Source organism: Festucalex cinctus, chromosome 2 (genome assembly GCF_051991245.1).
Source record: "Festucalex cinctus isolate MCC-2025b chromosome 2, RoL_Fcin_1.0, whole genome shotgun sequence".
Taxonomy (NCBI): domain Eukaryota; kingdom Metazoa; phylum Chordata; class Actinopteri; order Syngnathiformes; family Syngnathidae; genus Festucalex; species Festucalex cinctus.
In genome coordinates this window covers 3,439,996-3,463,781 of record NC_135412.1, presented here as the reverse complement: position 1 = coordinate 3,463,781, position 23,786 = coordinate 3,439,996, and the positions used below count along the sequence as shown (strand labels likewise).

Genomic DNA, 23,786 nt, shown 5'->3' with positions numbered 1-23,786 from the left:
CTCCATCAAGTAACAAGTTCATGTAAACATTTTCAGAATTCTCAATGGGATTTTATTGTAGGTAGTTTGTGAATTGTCATCACATACCTGCAGCGCCGTAAAAGGGTTACACCATAATAGCAGAGTACGGTAGCGCACACACACGGATACTCTACAAGCAGTTCGACTTCAACTTGGTTGGCAGCGACCAAATGATTTATTTTTTTTTTAACCCCCTTTTACCTTTGCTACCTAAAAAGTGGTGCTTTGACATTCACAGAGAAAAAAACAACTAATTAATCTGAAAAGTAAATTCACTATGTTCACTAGTTAGCCACTTAAAACATGCCTGACTTTGGAAACATCCCCCGCACCCAAAGTAACCAAAAAGGGGGGCTCGAAAAAAGAAAGAAAGAAAAAAATTCACAGGAGACAGGCAGTGATCGCCCAGTGTGCATTTTTCAACTCACTGAGCTGTGCAGTCCAATAGAGTCCTGTCCCATGCTACCCTTTCTCCCCACCAAAAAGCCCCCCCGCCCCCGCCGATCCTTATTAGTGAGTTTGTATATGTCTCTCTGGGCAGAGCCAAGTCACACTTGAGGGGGGGGGGGATGGTTGGAAACAAACATCTAAGCTAAAGGAGATGAGACAAGTCGGTCCTTGATGTCAGGGTCCTCCCATTATTTTTGCTTAGTCAATTGAGTGCAGTGTGTATAATAGAAAGGGGGGAGGGGGGGTGAAGCCAGCATCCTACACCCTGCAGATCAAGGAGTCTGTATGTACGTGTTGGAGGGGAAGAGTCAACTTTTCTTCAGGGACTTTAAAAGGTGGGAAGTCTAACCCAGGAGGCTCAGGCGGCATTCAGTAAATCTTGTATGGCTTTCTGTTGAGTCTCATTTAGCGTCGCTATGCACTGGGACCACAAGCCTCCTGACACCTAAGGGACAAGAAATACAAAACAAAAACGGGTGATTGTCACGCAGCCGACAAGTTCGCTCAGCCGACGTGACGAGAGCGGATGCCGAGTTTCACCTGTACTTGACGGACCACATTTGCCAGACGTTTACTGCAGGCGTCTTCGCTCTTCACGGACTCGTTTGCTACCCCGTCAGCAATGATGACGAAGAGTTTGGGCAGGTTGGAGTTGTCGGGGCCGAGGACGACGGGGTTGTTGCTGCGCGCAAACAAGATGGGACGATTAAGAGAAAAGCATCATTTTAAGTTTTTTTTTTTTTTTTTTTGGCAGATTGAATGTCATCATAGTATGGGTGTCAAAATTATCACGTTATCTTGTTAACTTAGTGCCTTTAAAAAAAAAAAAAAAAAGCCTTACTATACATGGTCGTTAAAAAAAAAAAGGCTGTTCAAAAAAAAAAAAAAAAAGCCTTACTATACATGGTCATTCAAAAAGAAATTAAATTATTAAAAAAAAAAAAAAAAAAAAAAAAAAACTCCTTACTATACATGGTTGTTTTTTTAAAGGCACTTTTTTTTTTTTTTTTTTTTTTTTTTTATAAACGTTCGATTAACGACCGCTCCTTATTTGGAAAGCCTCTACTCGGGGAATTCCAGTCACCACGCAGTAGAAACGTCCACGTCAAAACTACACAATAGAAATGAACTGGAGCTAAAACAGTGTTTAAGGGGCAGAACGTAGCGCGGAGGAGCTAATTTGGACTGTCTCACCACGCCCACCCGTGCCTTGCTTTGAAAGAACGCACTCGGTTAGCCGTTAGCACCAAGAGGCGTCCATGGGCACTCTTGAAACCCCCGTGAGAGTAAAGAGCCGAATGGACGCCGTCTTGTCCGTTGGAGTGAGCACAAGCCTATTTATCTTTAAATGTGAGGTGCATTTTATTCAGCATCTCCACAAAATATCTGATAAGGGTGAAACTGAAAAGTGTCGTGTTCGCTGTAACATTTGAGCGGCCTCAGCTGCGTCATGGCGCTCCCGAGAACTTAACAAAATAAAAGTGTCCAATGTTGTGAAAATGAGTCACTATAACAATTTAGCAGCAATACATTAAATGATACTGCATATATTTGCGGGGATTGGCGTCAAATTATATTTTACGATTTTAAAATGTGCAGAAACTCGCAAGTTACTTATTGTTTAAAATTATATAGCTCTTAATATGGAAAAAAACAGATTATTTCTGGTTCCTATGACGTAAAAAATTCGTCATTTTACAATGTACATCCTATTTCACTTAACAAAATAAAAGCATCAGCGAATGCATACATTTGTGGGGATTGTGTTGTATTTTACAGTTTTAAAAACGTGCATAATTTCACAAGTTACTTCATGTTAAAAATTAGGCAGCTCCCAATATGAAAAGAAAAATGCACTGAGCTGTCATCAATGTCTTACAAATGCAATTATGCCATTTTGTAGTGACAGAAAAATGACCAAAAATAAAAATAAAAAAATCAGTCACACTTTGGTTTTACAGTACAATACATATTTTGTTTAAACTTTTTATTGAAATGTTATGAAATTACTTTATCAATGTTTTTTTTTTTTTTTAAACTTTTTTTTATTGAATTGTTATGAAATTACTCTATCAATGACAAAAAAAAAACATTTAAATTAGTTTTTTTTTTTTTTTTTTTTACATTTTATTGTTAATTTTGATATAAAATTTGCGATTTAATTGTCAGTCAATCATTGAAGTCATGCGACTAATTACGATTGACACCTCTCCATCATACCTTTCAATTAGATCACACAGGAAGTCAAAAGTGTGGACCGCCTCCTCTTTATCTTCATTGAGAGGTAACCAGCTGATCCAGTGGGGGAGAATTTCGTTGACGTTGGCGCACTCGGGCCGGAATCGCATGACCTTGCCAACAGCAGAGATGCAGTTTTCGGTAGCGTTGACGTTCTCCTTTGAGCGGGAATCGGCGGCCTGGATGACTCGCACCAGTAAGGGGATGGCCTCTGGAGCACAAATCAGATGACATGTGACATCTTAGTCTGCCTCTCACTAGGGATGCAACGACTGTGGAACAGCAAGTGACACTTCAACTCAGAGATTTGGCTGGAGTTGTATATGATTATTTGCTGACTTTGCCAAGGCTAACTCTTGTTTATACACCTGCATTGATAACATGTATTGCTGTTCCCGTTTGAATCTAAATATTGTCTGGCTCGAATTCCGTTTGGACATTTGTTCTAACAGTCAAGGCTACATGATGAGGCTGTATTGTGGCTCCAATGAATCTGCTGTCAATACGCAAAATGGGGGTTGGTGGTCTGGTTCCTGGAATGCGGCTGGCGTGGGCAGCGCACAGGAGTCATCAGATCCACAACATGCTAGCAACCAGTGGTGCTACCTGACCAGAATCGAGTGCTGAAATTGCTTGAATCGCAATGGGCCGAATGCAAGCCGATCTACTCTTCTGGAAAGCACAACATGTGTGAAAGCTGATCCGAGGTCAGCGAAGACCCTACTGGTGAAAGAGAAGAATTGCGCTTGCCTTGGCTGCTCGCCTGCTGGTGGCGTCTGGGAACCGACTCATCAGTTCCAAATGACTGGGACTAGCCACAATCTACACACGGACATTCAAGAGGAACTGAGCGAGCAGTGTCTGGGATAGTATTGGATGGATAACGATAAAAATTCATGACTATTCTAAATAATGTGTATGATTGATGCGTTTTAGTAATGGGTCGATGGGGACGGGTCTCGAACAAGCCTCAGCTTCTACCCATCAGCCCTTCTTTCGGATGTCAATGTTGCAAATGATGTGATGTGATTGATGTAAACTGTAATGTGTCCGACAGGAAAAAATGAATAAACAATAAACAAACGATAAGGGCAATATCTTGATATTAATACTGCCACAACATCATCATCGTTTGTTCACAATACTTAAAAGGAACACAACTGCTAAAAATGTCCCGTTGATTTCCATTTGTGCAGTTCTAGCACCCTCTAGTGGCTATTTTATTAGTGCAATTTAATTTTCATTAGGGATGTTTTGGCCTTCTATGTTAACTCATTCACTGCCGGCCATTTTAGAAAATTTCAAAATTTTCAATACCCACGCGATATTACTGAATCTACCAAATGACAGAAAATATTAGGGGTGTTAAAAAAAAAAAAAAAAAAAACGATTCGGCGATATATCGCGATACTACATCGCGCGATTCTCGAATCGATTCAATAATTTTTTTTTTTTTTTTCTTTAAAAGAGCTCAGAATTGTTCATTCGGTAGTCTTACCGATTCAACGTCTTATCATTTTTGTGTGTGTGTGTGAATTGATTTTTAAACTTCCATTTTTAATGGAAAAATATTCAACAAAACGTCTGACTTCGGGTTAGGATTCACACCTTGAGCATGGAAGAATGTTATATGAACGGAACATTAAGCCTTAATATTTTATTTTAATGCTGTTCAAACATGAAACAGATTACAACCTCTATAAGACTGAAATTTCAGATAAATAAATAATACATTTTCATATAAATCTTACACTCTACAAGCTTACTGATTAGTATTTTCTAAATTTGAATGAAAAAAAATCGCAACAATCGACTTATAAATTCGTATCGGGATTAATCGGTATCGAATCGAATCGTGACCTGTGAATCGTGATACAAATCGAATCGTCAGGTACTAGGCAATTCACACCCCTAGAAAATATTGTGCTTTTTTTTTTTTTAACACAACATTATGACCTTTTTTTTAAATATGGTCAACCCCCTCACAATATCGTGATAATTATCGTATCGTGACCTTCATATCGTGATGTTTGGATATCGTTACATCCCCTAGTCTCTCACTAGAAATCATCCTGAACGGACCACACCCGCTATGCAGCAAAATAAAAAATAAAAAATGAATACAGGTTGTCAGGTGTGCAGGTCGCACCTGTGCAGAACGGCCGGTAGTTCTCTCCGCCATATTGCGCCATGACGCCAACGCCGTAGGCGGCCGCCTGGCGAACTTCGGGGCTGTTGTCGCACAGGGACTGCAACATGGGCCGCAGGAAGTACTCGGCGTACTTGAAGGACGACGGGCTGCAGTGCTCCACCACGTCGTCAAAGATGCACAGACCCCACTGCCGGTCGGCCCAAGGCCTGTTTGGACACTGGGAGGACAAAATCCAGTCAGATGAGGAGCAATGGATTCATTTTCATTCGGAGGAACACCTACTATGAGCTGGACTATGAGCTGGAGCAGCTGTTCGAACCACGGCAGCACCTTCTCTTTGTAGCTGCTGAAAACCGAATGCAGGACGTCCGACACCTTGGTCAGGATGTACACGTCGTTCTCGTCCTGACGCGCCAGATGGGGATCCAGTAAGGAGTTGCGTTCGCCCCACAAACTTCCATGCAGCAAACATTTACCTCATCTTGCAAGGTTTCCTCCACCTGCTCGTCATAGTCTTCGTCCTGTCTCTTCGCTGGAAGGACACGAGAGGCGGCAACGTGAGAAACTTGCGCACACAAAATAACGCTGCTCGTCCTCACCCTGCCGCAGCTCCTGGTTCTTAAAATGCTCCTCCAGTTTGCCTTTCAAAATGCCGCCCAGCTCTTCAAAGTGCTCGTTGTTCAAACAGCCGTCTCCCATCAGCTCGATGCACTGCGTGACAAGAAAGACGCATTTGGAATATTGGCAAGCGGTTCGGGATACATTTAAGTACACTTGGAATAATGATCGAGTTTTTAATTTATTAATATGCAATTATTTTTTTTCAAGGTCCTTCTTCCCATGCCATGTTGGACTATGAAGTGATTTTCAGGAAAGGTACACTAAAGTAAGTGATTCGAGTTTATTCAGGGCTAATGCTAATTGCGACTGTTAATCGATTAGCATTGGCTAATTTGGTTGGTGTTAATATGTGCAGAAGATAATTAGTATTTATATCCACTAAATTCAACTCAGGTTCAACCTTAGTGGGCTTAAAAAAATAAATAAAAAAAAATAAAAAAAAATTGCATGGCTATTCGTCGCTTAACTCATTTGCTCCCAATAACGTGTAAATATGTTTTTTTTAAATAATGTTTTAAGTGTCCCAAAGACATATTTATACGTTGTTTTTTTTTTTTTTTTTTTTTTTAATAAAAGAGCATACAGAAGGCTTTGATGCAGCCTCTCAACTGCAAAGAACGGTTGCAGAAATGGTAGTTATTACACAAACGGCCAGCAGGTGGCAGCAGAGCAAAGGAGATCAACCAGGGTCAGTTCTGGGTTACTTCCTGTTGAAATCAGGTCACTTCCAATACAAATTCAATCAATCAATAAATAAGGTTATTATAAATAAATAAAATAACGTTTTAGACACATGTTAAACATCGTAATGATAGATATATTCAGCAACTATTTCGCATGTTTTTCCAATATCGTGCAGCCCTCGTGATTATGTCTTGAAAAACGGTTGTTGTAAACTTTGCTTCATTTGAAGATCTGCCGACAGCAGCATCTGTTCCAGTGAAAACGTTTCGTGCGAGGCTTCGTTACCTTGGCAAAAGAATGCATGATTTCCGACAGGACGTCCGAGTCGGGTTCCGTCCCGATGGCCTTGATGAGGGCGTCGCACATGAACAGCCACATCTGGGTGAGGTACTCGGGCCCCCGAACTCGCGCGCACTCCAACAGCAGCGGCATGGACTCGGCGGCCGCCACTCGCACGCGTGATCAAGTTAAGGGAAATCATTCTTGAGCAAGTGTGACTCTTCCTGGTTGCGACTTTTTTTTTTTTTGAGAGAGAGACCAGGTTTTGTTTGGAAACCATTCAAAAGATGTCAGTTGTGGTCAACAACAAGGATATCATCGTGGAAGTAGAACTTGAGTAAAGGAACCATCAGCTTCACTACTTGTTCAGTGTACTCCACAAAACCTTCCTTCAGCTCTTTGGCATAACACACCTGAAACACAAATATTAGCTTATCGATAGCCACATTCTGGGTGGGCTTGATGTACTTTTACTCGTGTTGTTCCGATACCGTTTTTTGGCCCCCGATACAGATTCCGATACCCAGCCTTGCAATATCCGCCGATACCATACCGACATCAAAGTTTGTTTTTTTCTCTCAACATGAAAAAGCTGTCCTGTATGGAAGCCCATTCCCACCAGTAAAAAAAAAAAAATAATAATAATAATCAAAAAAAAATAAATCACTGGCGGATTCTCGTCCTAACGTGTGAAAAAAAATAAAATGAAAAAAAAAAAATTTTTTTTTTTTTTGCTGGTGGGAAAATTTAATCTGATTAGTCGATTAATCTATTCTAAAAATATTTAAAGGGATACTTAATTAGCCATTTTTGGCAGTCAAACATGAATATTTTGCCTATAATTATTTTGATACTTTCATTATTTTTCACGTACAATTAGTACCTTTAAAAACACATTTTGCAACTTGCTGTCGACTGAAAATGACATCACAGGGACTCAGGTAACCAATCACAGCTCACCTCTTTTCTAAGTTTGGTCATGTGACATTCACAAGCTGCGCTGTGATTGGTTACCTGAGCCCTTGTGACGTCATTTTCAGTCGACAGCAAGTTGCCAAATTGTTTTTAAAGGTACTAATTGTACATGAAAAATAATAAAAATATCAAATTTATTATAGGCAAAATATTCATGTTTGACTGCCAAAAATGGCTAATTAAGTAAAGTATCCCTTTAAGAGTGACAGCACTAGACGGATGCCCACCTCAAATGATGGAAACATTGACGCACTCTCACTTGCTGCGCAAACAACGAATGACGGTACGAATTGAAATATTGGCGTTTTGACGACGACCGAAGTGTGTCCCGACTGTTGACGATTGTCGGATGACAGACCCTCAAAATTCATGGACACGTCCACCTCTGCTATTATGTTTAACGTCACAAAACATGAGTCACTTTACCAGCATCTGGCAAGCGGTGGACTTTTCCTCCAGCCCGGCGGTCTTGATGCCAAAACTCTGCTGGTCTCCAAGGTTGACGAACTCCCAGCCGTCGTCCTCCGATATGTTCTCCATATCCTGGGCTACAGCAAACATTGCTTGGCGTGACCTTCGTCCGAGAAGCGCGAGCGCGAAAGCGACTTACTGTCAAGCAGCGCCACCTCGGGTTTGATGGCGGCCGTCTTCAATAAGGGGCCCATCACCACCGGGAGGTACTGCTGAAACTCCTTCCCCAGGATCTTGCACATCCTGGCCCAGGCTGAGATCATGTATGAGATCTTTAGTCCAAGGGGGAAAAAAAAAAAAAGAAATCATAGAAATTGCCAACCCACGGATACCTTGAAAGTGTTTCAAGTAAGATTAATTTCGTCAATGAAAACGAAACAAAAATTATTGTGCCAACACACATTTTTTCACCAGACTAGGACTAAATCAGTATACATTTCTTGTCGACTAATGAAGACTAGGCGAAAGTGTACTTCATTTAACTCATTTGCTTCCAATAACGTATAAACATGTTTTTTTATGTTCCAAGTGTCCCAAAGACGTATTTATACGTTTTTTTGTTTTTTTTAATGCTAGAGCATACAGAAGGCTTTGATGCAGCCTCTCAACTGCAAAGACCGGTTGCAGAAATGGTAGTTATTACGCAAACGGCCATCAGGTGGCGGCAGAGCAAAGGAGATCAACCAGGGCCATGTAGAAAAAAAGCTCAATTACTTAGAATTTTAAATAGATTTGTAAAAACTGATGTAACTTAGCTCTCTTCTATTGCTAATTGCTGCAAAACGGAAACAGATATAAACACTTTTTTTTTCTCTGATGAAAGAAGAGACTTTAATCTTTCTTTTGATAGGTTCCATGCTTTTATAGCAATAGAACACAATATTCTGTGGGCCTTGCAAAATCAGTCAAAATCCAGTAAAACAGCCGGGAGTGAACGGGATTGCGAAATGTGAAAATGGCTGCGAGTGAATGAGTTAATAAAAGCTAAAACTAAAATCTATGGACATTTTAGTTCATGAATAAAAACTAGTGTTGTTCCGATACCGTTTTTTGGCCCCCGATCCCGATACCCAGCTTTGCAGTATCGGCCGATACCAATATCATACCGTGACCTACATTTTTTTTTCCTTCGATATGAAAAAGCTGTCCTGCCATTGGTTCAGAGCATTCAAGGGCCAATAGGATATCTTAGATGGGCATGCAGTGAGCACGAGCAAGACACAAGATGCTGCATCCAAAATCCTATATTTTTGTTGCCGTAGCAACAGCCCGACTTGGAGTGAACCCACAGCAGACACCGATGTGTATTGTGATGTGTATTGCGTAACGTCTCCGCGTGAGCCTCAAGCAGAAGTATATACTGAGGCCTTAAGGCTAAATTTAAAAATGGCTGATAAAATGAACACCAGTTTCAAGTACTGCCAAAACCTCTCACCTGCGGATCATCATCTTCCAGGTCATTAAAGTCGGTCTGGGTTTTGAGTAGCAGCTGCATGACGGCGTACGCATCTGGCATGAACTAACAAGAAAAAAATAAATAAATAAAAAATTGGTTTGGAACGCAGAAATGAGAGCGCAGGCATCCATCGGCGACTCGGGCGACGTACCTTCTCCTTGCCGACGGCGAGACCGATGAGGCTGATGCACTCGATGGTCTTGCCCCGAAGCAGCCGCAGCTCCTTCTGCACGGCAATTTCCACGATATGTTTGAGCGAGGGCATAAACGAGTCGTAGTAGGGCACAAACTTCTCCTCCGCCGTGTCCGCCACCGACGCAATGGAGGTCACCACCTGCTCCAGGACCAGTTTGGTGCCCTTCTGGAATAACTAGCGAGAGGAAACCAACGAAAGAAAGAAAGACCGTTCAACAACTTGAAACCGAGCAGCCACTTGACTCACTCAAGTGGCTGAAAGATTTGTGCCGACGTAGGGCTGTGCAATTAATCGAAATTCAATTACAATTTTAATTATTATACTCCAATTACAAAATCAGCATTTGATACTTTCATTATTTTTCATGTACAGTTAGTACCTTTAAAAACACATTTTGCAACTTGCTGTCGACTGAAAATGACATCACAAGGGCTCAGGTAACCAATCACAGCTCACCTGATTTCTTGGTTTGGTCATGTGACATTCACAAGCTGCGCTCTGATTGGTTACCTGAGCCCTTGTGACGTCATTTTCAGTCGACAGCAAGTTGCAAAATGTATTTTAAAAAAAAGGTACCAATTGCACATGAAAAATAATGAAAATATCAAATTTATTATAGGCACAATATTTGACTGCCAAAAATGGCTAAGTAAGTAAAGTATCCTTTTAATACTAATTTTTTTTAAATTTATATATTTACATTTTTTTTATTTTAAAATAACTAATTTCATATTTTTTTCTTCCAAAAGGTACTTGCATAAAATATATATATATTTTTTTTTTTAATTCATTTTTTTTTTTACTTTTAAACATTTTCTTGTTTTGTACCAAAAAAATAAATGATCATCCTACTGCACAGTGCACTTCAAGTTTTTGCCAACATAAATAAATAAATTAAATAAATTAATACATGCATACATAAGTAAATAAATAAATACATAATTATTATGAATTCTGTTTGGGCCAAAAAGAACTTTCGAAATTATTGCGTTTCTATTTATTTATTTTTTTTAAATTGGTTTTAATATTTTAAATGTGAAAACGTTTTCTTGTTTTGTACCAAAAAATAATCATTTGAATAACCATGATTTCAATTAATGCAAAAATAACCGTGATTATTATTTCCCTCCCCCATCATCGAGCAGCCCTATGCCGAATGTGTACCTCTTGCAACTTGGCGACCATGATGACGTGGAGGTGCTTGACCAAGCTGTCCAGGTAAGGGATGAGCAGAGATTTGGGGCAGTCTTCTGTGAAATTGATGAGCGCGGCAGCGGCGTGCGCCTGCACTCGGGGGTTGCTCTGGTCATTCATGGTCTGAAGCAGCGCGGGGATCACCTGGCAAAAGGGAGGAAACTCGTCGTCGTCGTCGTCTTCCGCAAAACGGAAAGCTCCCGCTTCAATTTGACTTTACCTTATCATGGAACTTCTTTTGGAAAGTCGGTGCAAAATCCGTCGCCATTTGTCCGATGGCGTTGCAGGCGGCGTACCGCACCCTCGGATGCTGTGGAGGATTTGACTTTTTTCAGTCACTTTGCCACAGTTTAAACGAGCAGCGTCATGCCAACCGGAAGGACTTCGTTACCGGGTCTGCGCAAAAGTGCAGCACGGAGATGACGGTCTCGTTGAGGATGGCCTCCATCTGCTGGTGGCAGCCTTCGCCGATGGCCGACAGCGCCATCAGCCCGGCGTGGCGGTACTTCCAGTCAGCTGGCAACCAACGCCACAGCTTTTATTTTCAAGCTCCGTTCAAGTGCAGTTGCTGGCCGCCGTTTGGACGTGTACTCACTGTTCTGCAGCATCTGCCTGATGTGCTGCTTGATCAGAGGCAAAATGACCTTTCCTCCCAGACCACAGGCGATTCTGTCCAGAGCGCTTTCTCCTGCAACGGCATTGCTGTTGGGCGACAGAACAAACAGAGTTGGTGGCAACGTTGCTCGCACGTTTTTGATTCTGCCAGCAACATCACGTTACCTGTCAAAATCATCGTCTTCCAGCTCGTCAGCCATGGCCCAGTCTTCATCTTCTTCGAGGTCCACCATCATAGCCAGCATCTGGGGCACTAAGACATTCAAAACAAACTCCTTAATGACCGAGTATTGCAAATAATATCATCAGGTATAAAAGGATTACCGTATTTTCACGACTATAAGGCGCACCTTCAATGAGTGACATATTTTGAAACTTTTTCCATCTATAAGGCGCTACAGTAGAGGCTGGGGTTACGTTATGCATCCATTAGATGGTGCTGCGCTAAAGGGAATGTCAACAAAACAGTCAGATAGGTCAGTCAAACTTTAGGAATAGATTACAAACCAGCTTTCTGACAACTCCATTCACTCCCAAAATGAATAAACAGACGTTTTATTATTTTCTCTGAGGTAAAGTCTTAGTATTAGCTAGCGATCCAAGATGGCGGGACCTTCTGCGCATGCGCGTCACCGATCGTGAAGGGTCACCGATAGCGTCTTGACAGCGAGACCTGTTGCGGCTCAATATTGATCCATATATAAGGCGCACTGGATTCTAAGGCGCATGGTCAGCTTTTGAAAAAATTGAAGGCTCTTAGGTGCGCTTTATAGTCGTGAAAATACGGTAGTAACAATTAGGGGTGAGAATCTCTGCCATGAGGCCGAGTCGATACGTATATCTTGATACACAGGTTTGCAATTTGGGAGCGATACGATTCATTTCAATATTCAAAACAATATAGTTGACATTTGTTCCTTTAGACCAGGGGTGTCCAAACTTTTTCATTTGAGGGCCACATACAGAATATCTGAAGCACGCAAGGGCCACATAATGTTATGAAGAGAAATTGCACAAATGATTTCTTTGTGCTTTTGCATATTTAGAAAAATGCTACAGTATATAAACTGTCTGAAGCGAGGTTTGGCAGTGTCTCAGCTGCCGTGCTCAGAGAGGGAGGCGGTACTGCGCGCGGAGCACATTGCTCCGCCTCATCTGCGCAGCCGCAGACAGAGAGAGACAGGAGGAGGAGGAGAAAACCGGAGAGGAAAGGACGACACACAAACGCGGTTTGTACGAGATGAGCCGAAAACGCAGTTAACATTTGGAGACATTTTAATTGGTTCAAGTCAGATGAGAGAAGGAGCCGGATCAGCCCGTCCAAGTTGATACGTTTTTTTTTGTTGTTGTTGCTTTTTTTTTTAAATGCAAATTTAAAATAAAGCATAGGTCTTTTTATCCTGGACCGGGTGAGTAGCTAATGTTTGTTTTGTTCGCTGCTGCTGTTTCAGTTAAATTACTACTCACTATTTGTGTTATTTGATTGTTATTTTGCTTGTTGTTGGTTGAAGTTTTAATTTTGTTTTTGTTTTTTATTGTATGCAGCCTATTATTGTTCAATAAAATGAGAAAAAAAAACATTTTCTTTGCTTTATAATTGTTGCTATTCGCAGTCAGTAGAGTGCAACATTTAGTTCACCAAGTCATTTATCAAAATGTATGGTAAATTTGTCATAAATATTTAAAAAAAAAAACAAACAAAAAAACAACCTAAAGCTAAAAAGAGCCGATCCAAATGAACCGGGTCACCGAAAAGAGCCGAAAATCCCATCACTAGTACAAGCAATGTATCTAAGGGTTCCCGGCAAATTTGGTATCAATTGAGTCTGCTACAGATACGGTCCTTGACGAACGATATCCCGGTAAATCGTTTTTTTGTCCCTAGTAACAAACTGATAGTTCCACGCACCGTAAAGAATTACTCACCACTCTGCGCCACAACGGCGGTGTGTTTCCTCAACATGGCCGCTGCAGTCTCTGATAAGGTGACGATGACTTCCAAAGCCAACTGTCTCTGCATGTTGGGCAAGTTGCTATCTGCGCACAGCTGAGGAATCACGGCAAGTGTCGACATCAAAAGCAGAGCATGGAGTGCAGCGCAAAAAAAACAAAAAAACAACTTATGTTTTGCAGGGGTTCCCATCTCACCTTCAAGCAGAGTTGCAGAGTGGCCTCCAGGTTTGGACGCAGATATTTCGGCGCCGTGTCGGCAATTTCCACCAAAGACTTGAGGACAGAGTCGTCTCCCTGGTAGCAGGACTCATTCACTGCCTGAGCAGAGCCGGCAATGGCAGGTGTTAAACGTGCATGCAAATTCAGGTGGCTATACACTAGGCTCATCAAATCTAGAGATGGGCGAGAACTTATTCCAAGGTATGGACACATGTCTGACATATCCATTAAGACGCTATTTCTAAAAGTATATGTATATTTATAAGATTTATGTTAATTCTTAGTAGCAATTGACCTGGGTGCCACCCCTTTACACACAACCTAAAGTCACAGTTTTTTGGGGGGGGGACTGACATCCTTATAGCTTCATTAACTCATTTGCGCCCAATAACGTGTAATTACGTTTTTTTTTTATGTTTTAAGTATCCCAAAGACGTATGTATATGAATTGTTTGGTGTTTTTTTTTAATGCTAGAGCATACAAAATGCTTTGATGCAGCCTCTCAACTGCAAAGAACGGCTGCAGAAATGGTAGTTATTAAACAAACGGCCAGCAGGTGGCAGCAGAGCAAAGGAGATCAACCAGGGCCATGTAGAGAGAAAAAAAAAAGAAAAAAAAAAAAAAAGCTCAATTACAATTTTAAATAGATTTGTGAAAACTGATTAAACTTAGCTCTTTTCGAATGCTAATTGCTGCAAAACGGAAACAGATAGAAAGATACTTCTTTTTTTTTTTGCTGAAGAAAGAAGAGACTTTAATCTTTCTTTTGATAGGTTCCATGTATTTATAGCAATAGAACACAATATTCTGTGGGCCTTGCAAAATCAGTCAAAATCCAGTAAAACAGCCAAGAGCGAATGGAATTGCTTCTGTGAAAATGGCTGGGAGTGAATGAGTCAATTAACTCATTCACACGCAGCCATTTTCCCTGAAGCAACCCTCTTCACTCTCGGCTGGGTTTTTTTGGTATCTCTTGAGAGGTCAAATTTCCAAAACGTTTAAAGGGTTCAAATCTTGGACGATGACCTTGCCTGCTATTCGAATTGACTTTCCACTGATATTTTAACAGTTACTGGAAATGTCAGGTTCAGATCTTTTTTCTAAGGTACTGGTTGCTATGGACATTTGTAAGATGCAAGTACCAAAACTTTAAAGCCCTTTTTCTCAAAACTAGTGATTTCAACCTTCCAACATTAAAACTGCTGTAACTTTGTCAATTTTTGAGCTACATCAATGTATGATATATCATTTTAGAGGGAATTAAATGCAGAATTGAAATATATCAATATCTCAATTTTGATTTTTTTTTTTGCACCCTTTAACCATGTTAAGTATTTTTCCTCAATTGCTCTCGAGCAATGGTGTCAAAGTCCGGTCCTCAACCTGAGCGCTGCATGTTTTGGAGGTTTCCCATGTTCAACACAGCTGATTCATATTTAAAGTTCATCAGCAAGCTCTGCAGGAGTCTGATAATGATCCTGATTGTTGAATCAGGCGTGTTGGGAGTAGAGAAACCTCAAAAACATGCAGGACTCCGGCCATCGAGGATTGGATCTTGACACGTGCTCTAAAAGTGTTGGAAAATGTTCAAATGGGATTTTTTAAATTTATTTTATCAATAGAAGGCTAATCTACCGGTAGCTATTATCGTTATTTTTTTTTTTTAAATATAAATAAAACAAATTTGAAGTTATTTTGCTGCGAACCATTATCCCCCTTCTTTTTTCCTGATGTTAAATTTTGGTATCATGAGAACACAATTTGAGAGTTGTGCAAAACTCAGCACAACAAATTTGTGAAGGAAAAATGGTCAAGAGTCTTCTTACCTGCAGGATACCCGGCAGCAAGTCGGCAAAATGCTTGAGCAGAGCCGAATTGCTTTCATTGGACAGGACAAACGAGGACGCAGCCCGGGCGGCCAGTGTGCGGATCTGAAAGACGAACGCATAAGAAACATTGCGTGTCAACCGCCTGCTATGACCTCAACTTGGAACACAAAATTACCTGAGGGTTTGCTTGGTCCTGCATGCACTGGACAAGCATGCGCTTGATCACATCCATGTAATGCTGCTGCTGGTTGCCAAAGATTCCTGGGAAGTTCCTAGAACCAAGCAAGACAAAACTTTATCGCAGGGGTGTCCAAACTTTTTCATTTGAGGGCCACATACCGAAAATCAGAAGGACGCAAGGGCCACATAATGTTATGAAGAGAAATTGTGTTTAGTCCTAAAAATTGTACAAATAATTTATTTGTGCTTTCGCATATTTAGAAAAATGCTACAGTATATAAACCAATTTATTTGTAATATGGCATTAGGGTTATTATAGTTTTTCATTTTAGTTTTTAATAGTTTAGTTATTTAAAAAAAAAAAACACTTAGTTTTAGTTTAGTTAGTTTCAGTATCAGTTTTTTTTAATGCACATTACTTGTGTGCAATATTAAAAAAACACCATGAGATTTTCTGTGTGACATACTTTCAATCGTCATTATTCCGGTTTATATCAAAATCACATTTAAAATCATCCCTAAAGGCTCATGCATTAAATTAATTACCAAAAACTTGTTTTAGTTTGTTTTGTAAACATAAAATGTAATTTCAGTTAGTTTTCGTTTTTTTAAAAAGCATTTTCGTTTTTATTTTATTTCGGTAACAATATTGTTTTTGAATTTTAATTTTAGTTTTTTCATTAGTTTTAGTTAACGAAATAACCTTTAATGGCACCCGTTTTTCGATACCCTCCCTTCTTACTTTGACCATCTCCAAAACATGTTTGTTTTGTTTATTTTATTTGAACTGGATCAAATGCCATTTCTAGCATATGTCGCGGGCCACTGAAAAATGGACGGCGGGCCGCAAATGGCCCCCGGGGCCGTAGTTTGGACACCACTGCTTTATAGTCACCAAATGTCTTAAGGACGAGGTCTCGCAATTTCGAATGCTTTCGAATCATGTTGATCAATATCACATCTGACGTCACAAGACTGCAGTCGATACACTGAACAGAAATAATCTCACCAGAATATGTGTAGGGCGGCCTCTCGCAGGCCAACGTTGTCCGAATTGACAGAATCGAAAAGGAATTTAAGCACCTCGGGCCACTGGTTGTTCCCATCATCATCTAGATTTGAAAAAAAAAAAAATCTAAATCCGGTTATGTAAAATGAACTTCATGTGATTTTTTTTTTTTTTTTTTTTAAAGCTTAAGAAAGGAAGTATTCAAATATTACCGATGAGGTTGCGGGACAGCTCTGCTGCGATGTCGCAGACCTTCTTGCGGATGTTCGCTGAAGTCTCCTGTTGGATGCTGGTCAGAAGTTCGGTTTTGATGGCTGTCTGCATGTCAACTGTGAGGCCTGGGTAGATCTCTTCAAAGGAGGATGACAGCAGCCGTCGCAGAAGCACTGCTGCCATCTGTCTGACCTGGCGGATGGAGAACAAAAAAAACAAAAAACATTACATTTGTTTGACCCCAAATCTTTGCCTGGCCAAACTTTTTGCAGTCTAAGCAGGTGCCTCAAGGACTTCTCCCAATGCAAGACTAAAAATATCAGCTTGGAGGTAAAGTCTCCAACTCTCACTGGAGCGGTTCGCAGCCGAGTGTGAAGCGGTTGGGATGAGGATCAGCACCTCCAAATCCGAGACCATGGTCCTAAGTCGGAAAAAGGTGGCGTGTCCTCTCCGGGTCGGGGATGAGATCCTGCCCCAAGTGGAGGAGTTCAAGTATCTTTGTGTCTTGTTCACGAGTGAGGGCAGGATGGAGCGGGAGATCCACAGGCGGATCGGTGCAGCGTCTGCAGTGATGCGGACTCTGTATCGGTCCGTCGTGGTGAAGAAAGAGCTGAGCCAAAAGGCGAAGCTCTCGATTTACCGGTCGATCTACATTCCTACCCTCACCTATGGTCACGAGCTGTGGGTCGTGACCGAAAGAAAAAGATCCCGATACAGATACAGATACAAGCGAGCGAAATGAGTTTCCTCCGCAGGGTGTCCGGGAGGGACTCAGAGTCGAGCCGCTGCTCCTCCGCGTTGAGAGGAGCCAGCTGAGGTGGCTCGGGCATCTGGTTCGGATGCCTCCTGGACGCCTCCCTGGGGAAGTGTTCTGGGCATGTCGCCCCGCGGACGACCCAGGACATGCTGGAGAGACTTTGTCCCTCGGCTGGCCTGGGAACGCCTTGGGATCCTGCCGGAGGAGCTGGTTGAAGTGGCTGGGGAGAGGGAAGTCTGGGCTTCCCTCCTGAGCTGCTGCCCCCGCGACCCGACCTCGGATAAGCGGTAGAAGATGGATGGAGGTAAAGAGAAGCCGCAGTGACCAAGCAGCTGGTAGACTCAGGATAAACAAGTGCCCCAATACCAAAGCTATGACTCATAGCAAGCAGTTGTCATGGCCAAAGCGAGAAGACTGCATTTGTCACATTCACCACATGGATGGTGGATTCTCACAAGTGTACAGATGTGCACGCACCTCCTCTGCAGCAGATGGATCTCGGATGGCCTGAAGCAGTAGCGTGATCTTTGTCTGACCAGGGATGGTGTCATAGGTCTCCTGGAAATACAGAATGGACATTGGTTAAACAGTAATATATGCCACCGCATGGTTCAAGTGAAAATTCAGATTTTTTTTTTTGTTGTCCCTTGAAGTGACACATTTGCGATATGCACCGTGGCAGTGTAACAACAAGAAGCTTGGACATAAAGTAGGCTGCAGCTCAGCAACTGGATTTGTCACCAAAAGGAGGGGACAAGTGAAGCACGTCCTGTGGTGCTATATTTTATTTTAAGATAATATTCTTATGTAAAAAAAATCAAATAAAAAATGCTAAATTCACATTTTTCCTACCACTTCCAATTTTTGTTGTTGATAATGAACAGTTAAAGTGGCCACAGTGTCCCCCAAAATGTGCCATGTCATTATAACAAGTAGCTAAGTTGATGTTAGCAATGTTAAATCAATCTAACTGATATATCCAGAAACCCCCCAAAATGCTGAGCCAGTTGCTTGGATCTGCAGTGGCAGAACAAAATTTACCTGGCTCAATCATACTCTGGGAAAACATGCTCTGTAAAATATACCAGATTCATTGTGTCGGCCCTGAGTCTTGAAGTGGCAATCACACAGAGAAACAGACCAGACTGCGGATGTGGCATGGCTATTTTTACATTTAAAACAAAAGTTACGATTGTAACTACGGTTCTATGAGTCACGGACTTCGGTATCACCGGGCACTACTTTTCTGTTCGTTCGTATCACTGTGCGGCAACCCGCATACAGCTGATAGATGCGCACTAATCTACAAGTTTGTCTTTTCGAAGGCGGAAGGCGCAACTATCAGCTGTCTACAGGGTGTCGCGCAGTGATACGAACGAACAGAAAAGTAGTGCCTGACGGTAATGGAGTCTTGACTTTTTTCAGGAGGAAGTTTTGTGTGCAAATGTATCACTCCTTTGAACACAAATTGTTTTTAGAAGAAAAACGCTTTATTTCGGTGACCCCAGCCAACTTGCTGGACTATTTTCCTCTCGTCCAACACCGGACCAGAACTCGTGTCACAGAACGCCGTCAAGGGAAAGTCGGTGCTGATCGCACACACTGGAGGTGAGGATGAAATAGAGATTCATGTCAAAAAAAATCTGAACAATCCCTTTAAAGACTGTAAATCAAAGTGTTTAGTAAGTTAATAAGTATCATTTTAGCAGATAAACCTTTATTTGCACACCTGTCTAATCTATGAGATGCACAGAGGAGGATTCTAACCCATGACCCCGCACTTTCGGGGTGACCACTTTAAAAATTAGGCCACAAGGTAGTACACATTCACTGGCACAGAATTTGTACTTTTAGTTCTCACACGTTTCACGGCAAAATAACCAGTCACGGCAAAATAGTCACTTTGTTTATTAATACTACTTAGGACATGGTATTTATTGCAACACATATTTATGTGTTGCTTGTGTTTGTTAAAAATAGATGAGAAGAGGACCTTAACAACAAAATTGCAATGTTCCTTCACATCGGAAAACATGAACATACCAATCGAGATAAAGCACTTCCAAAATAAACTAATTACATGACATGACAAAAGTGCCACTGACGCTGCACACGCTACATAATATGCAAATAAATTGCTCAGCGTAATTGATTACAAGTTGTCATTACGTGGGAATCAAATGAAAGCGTAATCCGATTATTTTAGTAGGATCGATGAAGATAGTTCGCGTTTTAAAATACGTCAGAGTGCTGACTGGCTGCTGATTGTTGAAAAGTCCCAAATATCTCGAAGAAAAACTTGCAGACGGTCCAGGACCACACGCGTAGTGACAAAGCTTTGGCGTCATTGCGCAGTAAAGACGACAGCTCGACTCAAAACCAAACAAGCCAGTCGATATATCGTAAACACGGCTGGTTGGTAGTTTGAGACGGCTCCTTATTTCGCGAACAGAGTGCTTTTGTGTAACATTAACACATCAATGGATATTTAGTAATGTTGCTTAGATAGCTCGATCCTTGCTTCCGTAACATTTGTTTTAATTAATAACACCATTCGAAAAGCACAAGGGGGAAAAAAAAAATCAAATGACCCTCACAATAGTGCTAATGCCCAATGCTAGTTTACCTGCTAAGTAAGTTAGCCACAGGGAAGTAGCTTACGTTTTGTAGCGCCATGCTACTTCCTGTACACTACAGTTAGCTAGACACCTAGCTTCCATACCAGCTGGAGATTTTAGATGCTTCATCTCCACCGGGACATTTTTACACCAAATCTAAACGACTGGCAACGACACGAAGCCATTCATGTTTATGAAAGTCTGCGAACGTCACGAAGACGATTCGTTTTCTGAGCGTACTCGCGCCCACAAAACTACGCACCACGGTCCAGCAGGTTAACATTGTAGTGTTAGCTGACCACTACCCAACGCTGGCTCACATTGCACGTGGGCTAACCGAACCTGATGCGCGGCTACACATAGCAATAGCATGGCGGTTAGCTTTGGCTACAGCAGACACACCACTTGGCACCAATCTCCCACTTGGCAGGCGTGAAAACTAACGGAACCAACGAATCCTTACCTCCGATTGTTTCCTGACATTGTTGTCAGGGCTCATCAGGTTAGCCAGCAAGAGGTAGAATTGCTGCTGTTCCGCCATTGCAGAGAGCCAAGAAGACCAGCCGGGTGGAGACGCGGCGACTTCAGCCCGGCAGTTCCAGGCAGCTCCAGTCGCTCAACGATTCGAGCCTCCTATTGGTTTATTTTAGCGACTCTTCTTAACACCCATTGGCCAGATGATATCTCAAAGATGCACGCCATTGGCACAATTTTTTTCTGCTCGTCAATTGGACGGAGTCGTGAGTGTCCCTTTCCAATTCGCGAAGAAATGTACCAAATCGCGGGAAAACGTTAAGAATATGAACAATAAAACATAAAAAGCAACAATGCGGTCAATTGACAATTCCGAGCTTACGTCACGCGTCAAAATGGCGGTCAACTCAATGAAAGGAAGCTCTCCATCTCATTGAAAATTGGGAGGCTTAGCCTATTTCGATTTCAAAATGTGATGGAATGTCGTTTGACTACTATAAGAATCTGCCTGGTTTGTATGCCATTCACAGGCAAAAGCAATACAATACGCCGTTTGTTTTCGCCGTGTAAAGGAAGCATTTGAATTATTGCGTAAATATCAGAAATGCAGGCATGTTCGGAATTGTCAGTTGTGTGCGATATAGCCTATAGTTTACTTTTAAGAGAGGCAGGATTTTAAACTCAATATTTGTTTTCAAACTATGATACAACATGTGATGATACAACATAAAACCTTTGTGCGTGGTGGCAATCACAAATTATTCTGAGCATTTTCTAGTTATTGTGTTGAAAGAAAAGAAAATATTCAGGACTGTCATGTTATGTAACCGTAAAAACACGTAAAAATCTTATATTACGAACGTATAAAGTAATAACATTTTTAAGAGCGCTGTACATCCACAATTTTTATTTTTTGTTTATTTTATTGTTTATTGCTCAGTATTTACTACTCTACTCTAAATTCTGTGTGGATTGTAGTGTATCAAGTTATTTTTCTGATTGATTGATTGATTGATTGATTGATTGATTGATTGATTGATTGAATTATATGACAGATAGGTTCATGACAGCTTGAAACTCCGGTTGGATTTTTACAACTTTCTCCAGTAGATGGCAATCTAACTGAAAAGATTGCTCTTGAAGCCTGTGCCATCTGTGCCTGTGTCACGTCTTGACTTTGAGGGATGGCAGAGTTAGCAAAAACACTTCCACGCTCAGAGAAGTACATTTACTTGTTAAAAAAAAAAAGAAGAAGAAGAAAAAGAAGAATAAGTAGAAGTAAATTCTTGTATACCTGTGCAAAATAAATATATATATAAATGCTCTGAAATGTAGGCCTACTTAAGAAGTACAAAAGACCCCCCCCCCCCACCACCCCCTTGATAATACAGTATTGTAGGAGAAAAATTAGGGCCACAATTCAATATTGTCAAGAGGAAAATGAGGGCTACCAGACCCAAAAACAAAGCTGACAGCATATGAAAATGTGACTTTTTTTTTAATGGTATTGTGGAAATTATGGCTGTACGATATTGGAAAAACATGCGATATGCGATATACTTGCTGATCATAGCGATATCGATATTATTGCGATATTTAACATGTACCTAAAAAAATTACATTTTTATTACCTAATGAAAGAAAAACATTTTTCATGTGGCAAAATAAGCTACCTTAATGCAATCTTAGTTAATTAATTGTAATTATGTCTTGATAATTTTCAACTATTGAATGGCGATGCACATTTTAGTTAGCATCTGACGGGTCAAATTCCTATAAAAAGCATAAAATTCCATATAAAACTTATTGCATGCCTTTGCGATATGCATATTGCAAGGGCCAATATTGCGATATCGATATTTTTTCGATATATTGTGCAGCCCTAGTGGAAATTATTCAACTTTTCGAGTATATTCTATATATATTTTTTGGTTTTCACAAGAGTCTGCATATGTATGAAATGTGGACACAAAGTAATATTTTTTGCCCATGAAATAGATATAATGGGCTGAAATTCCCATGACCAACTTTGATATCTGGTAAGGGTGAGCAAACGGTGTGCATCTTTGTGGGAAACTACAGCTGCTGAACGCAGAATATTCCATTTCCAGAGCGGCTCTGTCCATTTCGAATCGCTACTGCCACATTTGGTCGAAAAATGAAACTGCACACACTTATATATATATATATATATATATATATATATATATATATATATATATATATATATATATATATATATATATATATATATATATATATATATATATTTCAACAATTGGGTACAAGGAAGTTATTAATACAAAGAAAACGAAAACAAAGAGAAGCCAGGAAAACTTCACACAGCCTCTTTCATGTACTCAATGCACACATGACGTCACATCCGCAGACAGAGGGCGGAAGATGCTTCAGTCATAAATGGTCAAATAAAAAGGCTATTATAAAGATATTTTGGGGCAAATTGTTACGAAGAGCAGCTTGAAAAGACAAGAGTTATTTACTACGCTGTTCTCATCAAACGCCTACTATGTAAATGTAAGGTTTTTGAAAATGTCTATCTTATTCCCAGCTGTTAAGTTTTGGCAGCTTAACGATGCATTCGGATGAATGGATGACGGAAAGATGAAGTTTCTTTAGCCAAGTATGGCTTATTTATTTCGGAGCACAACATAAGCACGTCTGCACTCAACATCATTCAGGCTTAACACCGCGGAAGTAAAAGAAAGATAAAAAAAAACAAAGTGTTCGAGCGCCTCACAGTGGCACAAGCGCAACATTACACATGAGTACATATGAAGAATCAATTGAGGACATAATCTCTTAACACCAGCCTTAAAATAAAATTCAATCTGACTCTGAACCCTGTCTATTGTCTTTAGCGTTGCCCTGTCCCTCTCTACCTTACTGTTTTACATAAAAAGAGCTCTCCATTTGCTTACCTGGTTGGTCAGTAGGGAGCAAAAATGTGTATTGAATGGCCACAAATTGTTTTGTGCATACATTATATTTACGTGTAACGCCCACAACTGGCACAAAAATCAGGATGTGCCAGTTTGCTTGTTTGAATTGTTTGTTTGTTTGTTTGTTTGTTTTGCTTAAGCATAGCTGCGCCTTGACACCGTCTAAAAAAATATAGAAACCAAATAGTATAAACACTGAAATAATTCTGGTCTATTAGCTC

The 23,786-nt window shown here is 40.8% G+C and overlaps 1 protein-coding gene across 1 annotated transcript; it reads right to left on the bottom strand.

Moving 5' to 3' along the window:
- Positions 1-29: 29 nt before the first annotated feature.
- kpnb3 (karyopherin (importin) beta 3) lies at positions 30-20,747 on the bottom strand. The gene is made up of 26 exons (XM_077512243.1): positions 20,595-20,747; positions 17,991-18,071; positions 16,756-16,948; positions 16,544-16,646; positions 15,530-15,626; positions 15,352-15,456; positions 13,501-13,623; positions 13,279-13,399; positions 11,518-11,605; positions 11,333-11,439; positions 11,129-11,253; positions 10,958-11,047; positions 10,708-10,881; positions 9,499-9,717; positions 9,327-9,410; positions 8,031-8,163; positions 7,847-7,968; positions 6,762-6,858; positions 6,452-6,624; positions 5,461-5,572; positions 5,338-5,393; positions 5,144-5,266; positions 4,859-5,078; positions 2,692-2,920; positions 1,012-1,153; positions 30-916 (listed from the first exon to the last, which is right to left on the bottom strand). The coding sequence occupies exons 1-26, from the start codon at positions 20,670-20,672 to the stop codon at positions 830-832; spliced, it is 3,282 nt and encodes a 1,093-aa protein (XP_077368369.1). The 5' UTR covers positions 20,673-20,747; the 3' UTR covers positions 30-829.
- Positions 20,748-23,786: the final 3,039 nt, after the last annotated feature.